Genomic DNA, 15037 nt, shown 5'->3' on the forward strand with positions numbered 1-15037 from the left:
AGCGGACACCGGATCGCGGTGGTGCGCGCTCCTAGGGAGCGCGCACAGCTAGAAAAGGCGGGTGCCGTTTAGGAACGGCAACCCGACCTTGGACTGCCACCGCCCTGCCGTTTATAAACAGCAGGCGGACGGCAAGAGGTTAATAATGGACTTCATTGCGATTCTAGGCATTTTTTTGTATCCATCTCCTGACTTGTGCCTGTCCACCACTTTATCCTGGAGATCTTTTGACAGTACCTTGCCACCCATAGTTGATTATTTGCTTCAGTTGCACTACCAGGGACTGACATGCTCCAGGAAAGCATTTTTTTTCATGCTGATCACAGTTGGAAGTCAAATGGCTTTGTGTGCCATTGAGAAGGTGATTAGCTACGCCTGATTGAGGATTACAAGTCATTTTTAGGAGGGGATGATCCTTTTTCCAACTCAGTGATTCTGTGTTTTGAATTTTTTTTTTTTCTGACATGTTGGTGTTCTAACTTTCACTTAGATGTTATACGTTGAACTGAGTAAATACAGCTGGATAAAACAAAAACTGTGTCTGTCTTCATTTCAGGCTGCAAAGCAACAAAATGTGATTATTTTAAAGAGGGGTAATTTGTTTTCTGTACCCACTTTACCTGCTTGTTCACCCTGTACAGTGAACAGCGCATGCGCAGCTCACTGTGCAAATTCGGCAATGCTGTATCTGACTAAACCCCCGCACATGCGTAAGATGATGTCATCCCAGAGGGGAGCCCCAGAACACCACATCGCTGGATCTAAGGTAAGTATGGTTCCACTTTGCTACACTTAATCAGAATATTGAAATAATTAGGTTTTTCAGTGCAATTTTGATTTCTTAGAGGCGATTTTGGGGATTCAGAAATCTGATAAATTTAAAGCGTTAGTTCACCTTTACTAAAAAACCGCCTAAGCATGTAAGTAGCACCTACAGATAAAAACAAACTTTGACTAAAGTAGGATAATGTATTTGCTGTAGGTATAGGCCATTTATGTACCTCTCAAAGCCTGGCCACAAAAGTTCCAGAGGTGGCATCCTCCTGTGCTGCCTTGCTCCTAGGATGTTGCTAAGACACTTCTAGCTTTTACCGCTCAACTCCACCATCACCCCACCATCACATGAGTGAGCTCCCATACCCCTGCATAGGTCCAGTCAGTGGTGCATTTAGGTTTTGTGCTACCCTAGGCAACACAAAAATCGGCGCCCCCCTACAGAGAGAGCCTGATATTGACCAACAACACCCCTGCCTCCCACCCAAGAGAGCCTTCTACTACAACTGCCCCCGATACACCAGTCACCATCCCCCATGGAGAGAGAGAGAGACACTTTAACAGCTCCAGACATCCCTGTGAACGAGAGATGCGCTGTGCATACACTGTCATGAAACTCGCAGCCTCTCTCGGAACCCACCAGGTCCCCATGCCGTGTGTGTCCCTTCTTCCGAGGGGCAGTGCTGCCCCCCCGAAAAATGCCGCCCTAGGCAAATGCCTTGTGGTAAATACACCCCTGGGTCCAGTCTACTATCTTTTGTGTTGCAGCATTAGTGTTGATGCTGGGATCTGTCAGTTGTGGGGGTTTTTTTTTGTTTGTGTGTTTGTTTTTGTCCTTCAACCCAAAAAACTGAACTTCTATACCCTGCTTTACACTTTATTTTTTGTTTTCTTTTTCCAATATACTCATGAAAAGTGATCATATAAAGCAAACCACTTTTTCAGCCCCCCCCCCCCATCAATTACAACAATCTACTTGAACAATCATATGAAGGAAAAATTGATTCACGCAAGGCCAGCATTTGAGAGGTCTGGATCAGAGTGTCCAGTAGTGTGTGGAAAGCTGGACAAAGCTATCGGCTCCAGTTATTATTCAGTAAAAACATGTTCCTGCTTTTAAAAAGGTCTGTGAGTTTAGCTCTTTTTTATATTGATGCCAGCTGTCAGTATTCAGATACCAGCTTTATCGTGAAGTAGGAACCCCCCCTCCTTCCTCCCATCCCACCGTGTGATGACAGTGCCTGTTAACTTTGACCAAAGTCCTACCTTAATTGACTTGTGACTTTAAATGTGAACCTGTAATTTGCCCTTGATGTAAACCCAGTGGTGGGGAATTAAAGCTGACCATACATGTTAGATTTCCCTCACTCAATTCTGCAGGTCGAACAAGAGAAATCAATCTATGTGTTGTTGCGCCATTCAAGCCAAACCACTTTAACCAGTTGCCGACCGCAGATAGCCGAATGACGGCTACACTGCGGCCAGCCAGTTCTGGGAGGGCTCATATGACGTCCTCCCAGAACGCGCTCTCCTGCGCGCCCCCGGCGAACTCAGTGGTCACTGTGTCCTACGGACACAGCTGATCACGTGATGTGGTAAAAGGCCAATCACAGCGGCCTTTTACCATGTGATCAGCCTTGTCCAATGACATGCTGATCACAGGGAAATGCAATTGCCGGTTCTCGGCTGCACTTTCCTTACGCTGTCAGATCGTGAGGAAAGTACTGCAGAGAACCGGCAGTTGTTGGAGCAGGGATCGGCACCGATCATCAGGGCACTGATGATCGGTGCCCAGCAGTGCCACCCACCAGTTCCTCCCACTTGTGCCCAGCAGTGCAACCACCTGTTCCCAACAGTGCCACCCAGTAGTGCCACACACCTGTGCCCAGCAGTGCCACCCAGAAGTGCCACCTACGTGTGCCCACCAGTGCCACCCACCAGTGCCACCCACCAGTGCAGCCCAGCAGTGCTGCCAGTCAGTGCTGCCAGTCAGTGCCCAGCAGTTGCGCCAGTCAATGCCTAACCGTGCCACCAGTCAATACCTAGCAGTGCCGCCAGTCAGTGCCCAGCAGTGATGCCAGTCAGTGCCACCTATCAGTGCTGTCTATCAGTACCCATCATCAGTGCCACCTATCAGTGCCGCCTATCCGTGCCACCTCATTAGTGCTTCCCATCAGTGCTGCCTATCAGTGCCCTTCAGTGCTGCCTATCAGTGCTGCCTCATCAACGCACATCAGTGAAGGAGAAAAATTACCTGTTTGCAAAATTTTATAATAGAAACAAAGAAACTTTGTTTTTTTTCACATTTTTGCATTTTTTTTGTTTATAGCGCAAAAAGTAAAACACCCAGCGATGAGTAAATGCCACCAAAAGAAAGCTCTATTTGTGAGAAAAAAATGATAAAATTTCATATGGGTACAATCTTGCATAACCGCGCAATTGTCAATCAAAGTGCGACAGCGCTGAAAGCTGAAAATTGGCCTGGGGGTATAAGTGCCCGGTAGGCAAGTGGTTAAAAGTGATATGTGATCTATTAATGTCTAGTAGCATGCTGTAAAATGTCTAAGCACTTGCACCTAAGTTCTAAATTGTTCTAAAGTGTACACCATTGCCACAGTGATATTATTATTGTAGTGAGGAGGGGCAGATGGTCAGGAGCAGCACTGCAGGAAGGAGAGGAGACACTATGGTATGGACATCATTTCAGGTCTCTGTCACTCTGCTCTCTCCTCTTATCAGCATACCGTTTGCACTGCAGGATGCCTGATTGGCTCCTTGTGCTGCTTTTCCCTTCCCTTCTTTGAGCTCTGTTCTTCAGGGACTAGGCTAATAGCAATCCAAATTAAAGTGGTATAAAATCAAAAAGCAAACATTTATTACATCGTGGCTCATCATTTCTGATGTGATGGCTACATTAGTTTTCTTTATTAGGTTTTCTTTTTTTTTTCCACCTGGTGATCCAGCCAATAACAGAATAAGCTGTCCTGCAGATGTAGCAGTTAGGTTGAGACAAACGTGCTTACAATGCTCAGCTTTTATTTATTTGTCAAACTTATAGGCTCCATGTACACGGGGCGTTTGGAAAACACTTCTGAACGATGGAAATTGACTGCTGGAAAACGTAGGTTAAAAAAGGACGTTTAGCCGTGTTTGAATACCGCGTTTATGAGCGCTTGCGCTTAGAAGCATTTTTAAAGATAACATCAGGAGACACTCCCAAATGTCCAGGATGCACTGAAAAACAGTAAAAAATTAACTATTTCAGACATTTTGACAGGAATAGAGAGAGTAGTATGTGTTGAGATGATAAGGGGGAATATCCTCCTGCGCTTAGTATGGGTAAGTCCCTATCTACTAGCTGCAATCACTCAACCTCAACCAATAAGTAATAAATACCGTGCATTAAATAGTGAAGCGCTCCCAAATTATCTAAAAAACTAATATACCCTCATACCATAAATACCCACTGAACTTAAACTAATTGATATTATAAGTGATAAAAAACATTATAAACTAAATCAATTAGTGGCAAAAATTCATAAACACTTCTCATATATACCAATATATTATTACCTCTTAATAGATCTGTGATAAAAAATAACAAATATAAAATTCATAATAAATACTCAAATAACAGTGATGGAAACGATTATCATAATAATACTAATTCATGAAAAATGTGACAAATCGTGATACTTGTGACAAACCTAAAAAATCAAAAAAATATATAGTGATTCTGCAATAAATTCTATAATACATATGGCTTGTGATAAACCCTATAACAAAAATAAAAATAGAATAAAATAAAATAAATCGCTTCTTAAATCAGTGAAGAAAAAATATATAAATAAACTCAGTGTTTCAGAATAAACTCAAATAGTCCATGCAAAAATGTGAAACACTCTGTGATCTTCACTTCTAGTGCTCAAGAAAGGAATCCTCCAACGGCAGCAATGCCTGCTCACCTCCCCTCCTCGACCCACACAGGGCCAAAGGGCAAAAGACTCTCCTTAAAGGCAATCCTTTCTCCAGACAACTCAGCCAGGAACCTCAGGACTTCCACTCCACCTCCTCTCACCACGTCATATAGGACACAAACAAAAACTTCCCATAGTGTAACACCGTTTATTAAAAGTAATATGGCATAACAAACTTTCCCACTCACATGTAATCTTTGAATACAACGCTTTTCCACCTCACATCATGGGTGTATTCTCATACAGGGAGGGAAACCAATATGGCCGCTACGTCCGGACAAAACGTCCCCACGTGACCGGAAGTGACGTAATCTCGTACTGGGAATGGCGTTCCGACGCGTTGCGTCACGTGCGTCATGACTTCATTGGAACTGACTGCGGTGGTGTACCGGGTCCATTTGAATACATGGAAAACGCTTTGCATGCCATTCTGATTATGAAAAAAGGCTCTGGACAGCATCTGGATATGGAACAGTTAAAAAACGCTTCTAAACACAAACGCTTATAAGCGCGGTTAACCACGTTTACAAGCATTTGGCGTTTGAAATGGTGGTATAATCTACTCCTGAACGCAAGTTCAAAAAAAAGACTGTAAACTGAACTGCCTGTAAATGACTATGTGTACATGGACATATAGGAAAAAATTATTCAGGGGCTGCTGTAAAAAACGCTGACCAGCTCCTGAACATCAGTGTACATGAGTCTCTTATCCCAAAAGGTACAAAACTGTTTGCTGTAACTGCTTATCAAATGTTATTGGAATTTGTCTTCAATTTGTTAGTGTATCTAAGTCTGTTACTGCATTTAACACTCCCCTCCCCCAGACTGACAATGCTGCTGTCCAAAGGTGTCCTTCATCCAGAGTGAGGGCACCCTAGTACAGGAGGTGTTTTACTGGCCAGATCACCAGAGGAAAACAGAAGGAAAAAGCCTAAAGAAGAAAACTAATGCTGCCACCACATTTAATGACTGTTAAGATGCAAAGTTTTACATTTTTGGTTTGGGGTTTACTACTGCTTTAAATGACTTACCTTGCTTGCATGTAAGAAATTCATGTAAGGCTGTATTAATGATTTCAGTGTTCAGATTGAAGATTAACTCTAAGCATGGTTATTTTTCCAGCTGGGGCCAATGTAACTATGTATATGCCATACCTGCTTGATCATCCCCCCTTGGAAGCTGGAAATTACTGTGGTAGACCCCTCTACTATAGTGATCTCTTCTAGCTCCCAGGTCCCTTGCTGAGCAGCTGCTTTGCTGTATTATAAATACATGAGGTCGGAGTAGATGCCGTTCAGATAATTGTGTGCATTTTCTGAATGAATGCAAAGCATTCTCTGATTGGATGAGGTGTAGAGGTGTGGCCGTGACATAATGATCTCCACCTCGTCCAGTCAGAGAACACTTTGCATTTATTGCGAAAATGAGTGCCGAGTGGGCGACCTCCTATGTTCAGTAAGCAGCAGGGCAGCCACTTGGCACAGGACCGGGAAGCTAGTGAAGGTCACTGGAGCGGCAGTGCCTACTACAGTGGTTTTCCAGCTTCTAGGGGAACTGGCCAAGTATGGTATATGCATGTAAAAATATTCATACCTGGAACTCATCTTTATACCTTAACCCATCCTTGGATCCTGATACATACCTTAAAGTGTTACTAAACCCACAACAGTAAAATCAGTCTGTATATGCAGTAAAGCATGCTTGTTATACTCACTGTGGAAGCTAAGGGGTTAATCCTCTGCATTGTGTAAAAAGGCAGTTTGATCCTTTCCTCTTTGTTCCTCCCCTTTTTAAGCGACCACCTTTTATCTCCTAATAAGACAGACTGAACCATAGGCATTTTGCACATGCTAAGTTTGGGGCATATAGCTAGAGAGGTTTTTTTTTTTCTTGGGAGAGTGCATGTGATCAGCACAGGGCCAATCAGCACTGTCCAGACAGAGGTCAGGGATTTTGCATCCTCCTAGAGCAGAAAGAAAACTCCTCCTACAAGCTTTAGTTAGTGCTCGGCTGGACACTGATAGAAGTCACAAGACTGCTATATACTGCTGATGAGAAAAGGTATTTAGCAGTTTATATTTCCTAACTTAATTGCATTTCCATGTTGTGTGTACTGTGGGAGACCAGATATAGTGAATGCAGGGTCCAGGGTTTAATTTCCTCCCCACAACTTAACCCCTAACTATCTCACCCTTTTCAGATCTGTACTTTGTCTTGAGTGCTCTAAAGGCATCTGGTCTTCCTGTCCAAGACTGGAGCCAAAATGATCCAGTTCCTTTACTGTGACCTGTAACTGATTTGGGTTTTGTGTAGCAGTATTGGGTGGAACATGATGTTATACAATTGGTTGAATGGGCAAGCAGAGTGAATTTTGTGTCTATTTAGGTCAGAGCAACAGAGATTCTATGGTGTGTGTGTGTGTGCAGTGAAATTTGTAGGAGAATTGAAGAGCATAAGCTGCTTCTAGGACATCACAGTCTGCTATCCCTGCCAGGATAATAGGCACTGGAACTTGCAATTGTAATATAACCTAGAAAAGGACAAAGCTTAGCTAGACAGCCGCTATTACAGACTTCATCAATGTACAGCCAGCTTTCTACCCACAATAAATGCTTCCTGTTACAGAATGTTCACCACAAATCTCATATTCTAGCAGCTGGACAACATCACTGCAGAAAAGTTTAAAGTGGTTCTAAAGGCTTAAAGTATATGTAAACCCTCATCTTGTAAAACAACCCATTCAGTTTAAAATAGAAATGAAAGGCACAACATTTGTGTGTAAAAACAAAAAAACCACTATAAATACCTTTTTTTTTTTCCCTCTTTTTTTATAAGAGATCACTTTCCCTCTTTTCTCAGCTGCATAAGAGTTGGGTAAGGAGAAACAACAGGACACTGAGTCTCTCAGTAAAAGGCTGTTGGGTGTGGGAGAATCAAGTCTGATCATTAAAGGAGAGCAAGCTGAGTTCCCAGCATAGCTAGAGAACTGACCACGCTGTGCTCTCATGCTTAGTGTTGTCAGTTTTTAATAGAAAAGCAGAGGGACTGGCAGGAACACCAGGGATTTCACACAAAGGAAGCAATCAAAAACAACAGGGTACTTTGTCTTACAAGGACATGGTACAGCAGGTTTGCATATGCTTTAAGATTTTTTTTTTACCTTTTTAGAATAGCTCTTTTTTTTTACCATAGAATGCATTATTAATGTAAATAACCTTCCAGTGTCCGCTCCTTTTTGACTCCCACCTCCCAATACCTACTTGCTCCTCTTTCAATCCAGTGCTGGGCCTGAAAGCAGCATCGCTGCTCTCTTTCTCTCCTCACAGGCACAAAGGCAGCAGTGGGAGCCATTGGCTTCTGCTGCTGTCAGTCATATTCTGTGAAGAGGGGGCAGGGCTGAACCACGCATTGGGGTTTATTTACTAAAGCTGGTTCACTCAGAATCTTGTGCACTTCTGCATGGAAATCAATCATCTTCCAGGTTTTTTTGCTAAAGTTTAATTGAACAAGCTGATGTTAGAAGCTAATTGGCTACCATGCACAAGTGCATGAGATCCTGAGGTGAACCTGCTTTAGTAAATCTCTCTCATTGTGTCTATGGACACAGAGCCTGGTTCAGGAGTGAGTTTGCACATCTCCCATAGGAAGCACTTGCTATGGGGCTAGACACAGAAGAGCGTTAGCGGGGGACACCAGAATAGGAGGTTTGGGGTCACTCTGTGCAATTCATGTTCATTCATTCATTCAGCCAATGCCTGTATTCTGACAGCAGACAGTTCCACCGTCAGAATACAGCAGGCATGTCCAAAGTCCGGCCCGCGGGCCAATTGCGGCCCGCGTTCCGGACTGAAACGGCCCCACAGGTGAGCTACCCAAATACATAACTTACGGCCCCCGGTAGTGATTCCCTGAAAGCTACTGAGGACTCCAGCGATCTCTTGACATCATCAGCTGGTGCAGGAAGGAGAGCCCAAATCTCGCGACGTCCGAGATCTCGTGAGATTTCTGCTTTCCTTCTCTGTGTGCCGGCTGATGACGTCAATTCCCGCTCGACAGATCCCTGGAGTCCTCAGTGGCGTTCGCAGAATCACTAGTGGAGGGCCGTAAGTTATATATTGGGCAGCTCATCTGTGGGGTCCGGAACGTGGGCCGAGTGATCCCAGGTGGTGCGCAGGGAATTACTACTGGGGCTACCATTTACCATTATTTACTATGTCCGCAGTCTCTGGTCATCTCCTGTACTGTGTCCGCAGTCTCTGGTCATCTCCTGTACTGTGTCCGCAGACTCTGGTCACCTCCTGTACTATGTCCGCAGACTCTGGTCATCTCCTGTACTGTGTCCGCAGTCTCTGGTCATCCCCTGTACTGTGTCCGCAGTCTCTGGTCATCCCTGTACTGTGTCCGCAGACTCTGGTCATCCCCTGTACTATGTCCGCAGTCTCTGGTCATCTCCTGTACTGTGTCCGCAGTCTCTGGTCATCTCCTGTACTGTGTCCGCAGTCTCTGGTCATCTCCTGTACTGTGTCCGCAGTCTCTGGTCATCTCCTGTACTGTGTCCGCAGACTCTGGTCACCTCCTGTACTATGTCCGCAGACTCTGGTCATCTCCTGTACTGTGTCCGCAGTCTCTGGTCATCCCCTGTACTGTGTCCGCAGTCTCTGGTCATCCCTGTACTGTGTCCGCAGACTCTGGTCATCCCCTGTACTATGTCCGCAGTCTCTGGTCATCTCCTGTACTGTGTCCGCAGTCTCTGGTCATCTCCTGTACTGTGTCCGCAGTCTCTGGTCATCTCCTGTACTGTGTCCGCAGTCTCTGGTCATCTCCTGTACTGTGTCCGCAGTCTCTGGTCATCTCCTGTACTGTGTCCGCAGACTCTGGTCATCCCCTGTACTGTGTCCGCAGTCTCTGGTCATCTCCTGTACTATGTCCGCAGACTCTGGTCATCCCCTGCACTGTGTCCGCAGTCTCTGGTCATCTCCTGTACTATGTCCGCAGTCTCTGATCATCTCCTGTACTATGTCCGCAGCCTCTGGTCATCTCCTGTACTGTGTCCGCAGTCTCTGGTCATCTCCTGTACTGTGTCCGCAGTCTCTGGTCATCCCCTGTACTGTGTCCGCAGACTCTGGTCATCCCCTGTACTGTGTCCGCAGACTCTGGTCATCCCTTGTACTATGTCTGCAGTCTCTGGTCATCTCCTGTACTATGTCCGCAGTCTCTGGTCATCTCCTGTACTGTGTCCGCAGTCTCTGGTCATCTCCTGTACTGTGTCCGCAGTCTCTGGTCATCTCCTGTACTGTGTCCGCAGACTCTGGTCATCCCCTGTACTGTGTCCGCAGTCTCTGGTCATCTCCTGTACTGTGTCCGCAGTCTCTGGTCATCTCCTGTACTGTGTCCGCAGTCTCTGGTCATCTCCTGTACTGTGTCCGCAGTCTCTGGTCATCTCCTGTACTGTGTCCGCAGACTCTGGTCATCCCCTGTACTGTGTCCGCAGTCTCTGGTCATCTCCTGTACTGTGTCCGCAGTCTCTGGTCATCTCCTGTACTGTGTCCGCAGTCTCTGGTCATCTTCTGTACTGTGTCCGCAGTCTCTGGTCATCTCCTGTACTGTGTCCGCAGTCTCTGGTCATCTCCTGTACTGTGTCCGCAGTCTCTGGTCATCTCCTGTACTGTGTCCGCAGTCTCTGGTCATCTCCTGTACTGTGTCCGCAGTCTCTGGTCATCTCCTGTACTGTGTCTGCAGTCTCTGGTCATCTCCTGTACTGTGTCCGCAGTCTCTGGTCATCTCCTGTACTGTGTCCGCAGTCTCTGGCCATCTCCTGTACTGTGTCCGCAGTCTCTGGTCATCTCCTGTACTGTGTCCGCAGTCTCTGGTCATCTCCTGTACTGTGTCCGCAGTCTCTGGTCATCTCCTGTACTGTGTCCGCAGTCTCTGGTCATCTCCTGTACTGTGTCCGCAGTCTCTGGTCATCTCCTGTACTGTGTCCGCAGTCTCTGGTCATCTCCTGTACTGTGTCCGCAGTCTCTGGCCATCTCCTGTACTGTGTCCGCAGTCTCTGGCCATCTCCTGTACTGTGTCCGCAGTCTCTGGTCATCTCCTGTACTGTGTCCGCAGTCTCTGGTCATCTCCTGTACTGTGTCCGCAGTCTCTGGTCATCTCCTGTACTGTGTCCGCAGTCTCTGGTCATCTCCTGTACTGTGTCCGCAGTCTCTGGTCATCTCCTGTACTATGTCTGCAGTCTCTGGCCATCTCCTGTACTATGTCCGCAGTCTCTGGCCATCTCCTGTACTGTGTCCGCAGTCTCTGGTCATCTCCTGTACTATGTCCGCAGTCTCTGGTCATCTCCTGTACTATGTCCGCAGTCTCTGGTCATCTCCTGTACTGTGTCCGCAGTCTCTGGTCATCTCCTGTACTGTGTCTGCAGTCTCTGGTCATCTCCTGTACTATGTCTGCAGTCTCTGGTCATCTCCTGTACTGTGTCTGCAGTCTCTGGTCATCTCCTGTACTATGTCTGCAGTCTCTGGTCATCTCCTGTACTGTGTCCGCAGTCTCTGGTCATCTCCTGTACTATGTCTGCAGTCCATTGGTTCAGAATTTTTTTTTCCTGTTTTTCGCCTCTAAAACCTAGGTGCGTCTTATGGTCAGGTGCGTCTTATGGAGCGAAAAATACGGTATCAATTTGGGCTATAATGGATTGGTGCTCAGGATCACTTGATGTCATCAGACAGTGCAAGGAGAAACAAAGCCCAAATCTCGCGACCTCCGAGATCTCGCGAGATTTGGGCTTTCCTTCTCCCTGTGCTGGCAGAGTGATTTAACACCTGTTTAGATTTGTCATCCAAGTCACAAAATGAAAATTATGCCGTTTTCAATAAACTTTTGCATAAAATAGTTCATTTGCATTTAATGTTAATGGTTCATCAGAATGTCGGGCAAAATGGTCGGCCCTCGCACATGTTCACTTCATCAAATCTGGCACTCTTCCAAAAAAGTTTGGACACCCCTGGAATACAGTGTCCCAGCGGGCATCCTTCTCAGTTATGTTGATGGAGGAATCCGTTTTTTTTTTTTCTTTCATTGTAAAGAAAAGCTAGCCATCTATGCCCAGCTTAAAGTGGCTTATATCTGGCTATAACCCATGGAGTTTTAGAGCAAGAAAAATGGAGAATCCAACAAGAAAGGGTGGTTCCCTATATAACCAAAGGCGCATTTGACCACCATAACTGGGGTCAAAGGATCTGGTGAGTGAGGCATCTACACTTCATGGTTATGAACACATGGTGAAGATCACAGTCCGTTTTATTTGTTATATATTTTTATATTTTTTTTACTTTATTTTTTTTCACATTTTTTGATTTTTTTTTTTTACCCTCTTTAGAATTTTCTATTACCCTATTTTGGGCCAGTTACAAGAGTTGTCATTATGTTCATGGTTTTTTATTATTTACTTCACATGTCCACTATTGGTTGAATTGCTATATGGAGGGGTTACAATATCTCTTAGCCACCCACGGCCACATCACCCTGAATGCACCCAATCTTGTCTGATCTTGAAGCTAAGCTGTGTCAGACCTGGTTAGTACCTGGATGGGCGACCGCCTGTGAATACCAGGTGCTGTAGGCTATAATTTTTTGCATGGACCAAAATTGAGATAACCCTCAGGTTTTTGTAAACTTATTGCACTATATGAAGTTTGTTTGGGCAAATGTAGCGCCTATTTATATTTTAATTTTAAAGTGGTAGTAAACCTCCCGAAAAACTGAAACAAAATAATGGGCCCCCTGCAGGTTTGGGTTATAATGTACTAGTATGCACCACATGCTAGTACATTATGCAGACTTGCCTGTACACGGATCACTCCAGCGCTGCGATGTCACGGCTCCCTGGCGCCGCCATCTTCACCTGGGTTTGCAGGTTCTGGCAGTATGACTGACCAGAGCCGCAATGACTTAACTCCCGTGCATGCACGTGGGAGCCCTCGGCTGCAGCACGGAGCTCTGAAGGGACGGCACAGTGTGACATCACTGGCTGCATGCTGTGTAAATATCTCTTTAGGAGATATTCACTGTACCTACAATTAAGCCTTAATTTAGGCTTACCTGTAGGTACAACTTACAAATTGGGCTTTATTTCCACTTTAAGTCTGCACAGATTGATATAGCAGACACAGCCACGTTGCTACTGGCTCCTAACATTTTGGTACGGTCGCTTAGATTTAGGAACTCTCATGTCTGGATGAGCATGGAAGAGCATCCAAAAGACCAAGGAAACACTTTTACCTAAGCTTTCATTGGATTTACTTGATCTCATTTGATAGAGTTGTATAGAGCTAGTCTTTAACAAAAGTAAATGCTCAGTCTGGTTGGTTTTGTAAGGTTCACACAATAATCTTTTTAAAACTACATAACATAGGGAGGCTTTAAACTTTTGGTGCTTTGATGCAGTCAATATGTTTATATTTTTTTGTTAAAAATGCAGGCCCCTTTTTGTGAACTTTTTCTATATAAATGTTTAGGTTTTATTTGCAATGAGGGACTTGTTATTTGTTCGGCAATGGAGGATCAATCTGAATTTCTTTTGTATAAGGTTCATTTAGTATGGGCTAGATTTTTCTTTCATCCCTAAAACCTCTGTTTGATTTCCTTTGGGAATTGAAGATCCATCCATGTTCTTTGAATCTCAATATTAGTCTAATTTGGTGCATTGTTCTTCACCTTTTCGTAGATGAGCTTCAGAAGAAATTCCTTCATGCAATATTTAGTGCAGCCTTTTTCAACCAGGGAGCCTTTACTTGTCTTCAGGGGTGCCTTGGCAAAATGCCTAAAAATTTACCAAAATGTGCATACAAGCCAGCAGGAGGGTCAAGACTGCCTTTTAGTTACACAAGCCTACAGGTTTTCATTGTGCACCATTACAACCTTCTTGTTCCTAGCATCTTGGCAATCAGTGATGTCATCAGTTGTTAAAGATGTCGGGCGCCTGCACATCATCCTTGCTTGCCCCTCTCAGTCAGCACTAGGGTCACATTAGCTAAGTGAGAGAGAGAAACTGGAAGAGGAGTGAAACATTGGAACACTAGTCAGTATCAGTGTGCAAAGGTATATTTGCTTTGGAAGAATAAATCGCCTCTAATGTTGGGTGTCCCACATGTTTCAGCTTTATGTAAAACTATTAGTTTAGTTTTTCATTTTAGAATGGGGTGCCTCAAAATTGTGCAGAATTTTAAAGGGTGCCTTGCCTGAAAAAAGTTTGAGAAACTCTAATTTAGTGTGCCAATGTTAATAGACAAACCCTTTTTTATTTGCAACAGGTGTGGATCTATCAAAACTTGAAGAGCGCCCCAAAGTTGGAACATTTCTTCTGAAGTTAGACTTTGAAAAGGATATCCGCAAATTCCTTTTTTTCCTGAAAGATGTGGGCGTAGAAGACAGTAAATTGGGGCCTCTGTTGACCAAGAACCCATTCATACTTAGTAAAGACCTTGATAATCTTCAGAAAAGGTACCACTATCTAGGGAAGGATTGAGATGCACCATATGGTCAAAAGTATGTAAATTGCCCTTTTTTACCGAATCATTTTTTACAACCAGAAGAGGTCACAAAATAGCATAGAAATATCCTCAGTCAGCATTGTACATAAGAGGGCTGCAGCTGCCCATAATGGAAACAACATTTTAAAGCAGTAATCACAAAAGTAAAGAAACATCATGGTCATGAATGTGCACAGTGGCAATGTCTGACTCAGAGAGGGTGGGAATGTCAGCACCTGTGGTAGTGAGCTCTTTGATCCACAACTTGGGGTTCCCCAGGGTGCGGAGTCTAAGCCCCAGCCTGCTTTTTCACCAGAGCCCCTGATGGTGGGGATGGACTTGCAGCAGGCTGGGACCAGGTCGCTGCCCCCAGGTACACCCAGCTGAGGTAGAGGAGACCGCTAGCGGGAGCAGAGTACAACGGGAGTAGACACAGGGAATCCAGTAGGCGAGCTGAGGTCAGGACAGGCGGAAAACTAGCAATGTCAGGAACGAAGCCGGGGTCGGTAAACAGACAGACTATAAAGGATTCTCAGTAGAAACACAAGGGAGCTCCAACAACAACACATTGCTCAGGCAAAGTGGGACAGACTGAGCATGTCTTAAATAGACAAGCCAGCTAGGAGGCGGCCCAGGAAGTGATGAAAGGGAAGGACATAAAACACAGGGAATAGCAGATGACGCCCACAGGTGAGCACAGACAAACACACATGGTCATATACCATGTATGGAAGTGAAACTCAAAGAAAGAGGGGAAAG

General features: G+C 45.0%; 1 protein-coding gene and 1 long non-coding RNA gene across 5 annotated transcripts in view; one reads left to right on the forward strand and one right to left on the reverse strand.

Moving 5' to 3' along the window:
- MTERF3 (mitochondrial transcription termination factor 3) overlaps nt 1-15037 on the forward strand; it is a 97870-nt gene that overhangs the window by 40203 nt on the left and 42630 nt on the right. For all 4 annotated transcript variants that reach the window (XM_089666643.1, XM_089666641.1, XM_089666640.1 and 1 more), the window contains exon 4: nt 14060-14249. In XM_089666643.1, coding sequence (XP_089522769.1) covers nt 14060-14249 — 190 coding nt within the window. The remainder of the gene's footprint in view (nt 1-14059; nt 14250-15037) is intronic.
- LOC149470131 (uncharacterized) overlaps nt 3768-15037 on the reverse strand; it is a 39998-nt gene continuing 28728 nt past the window's right edge. Inside the window, exon 3 of the long non-coding RNA XR_016310586.1 lies at nt 3768-4008. This is a non-coding gene — a long non-coding RNA (uncharacterized LOC149470131). The remainder of the gene's footprint in view (nt 4009-15037) is intronic.

Source organism: Staurois parvus, unplaced genomic scaffold (assembly GCF_062004578.1).
Source record: "Staurois parvus isolate SC_StPar_1 unplaced genomic scaffold, SC_StPar_1.0 ptg000052l, whole genome shotgun sequence".
In the NCBI taxonomy this organism is placed as follows: domain Eukaryota; kingdom Metazoa; phylum Chordata; class Amphibia; order Anura; family Ranidae; genus Staurois; species Staurois parvus.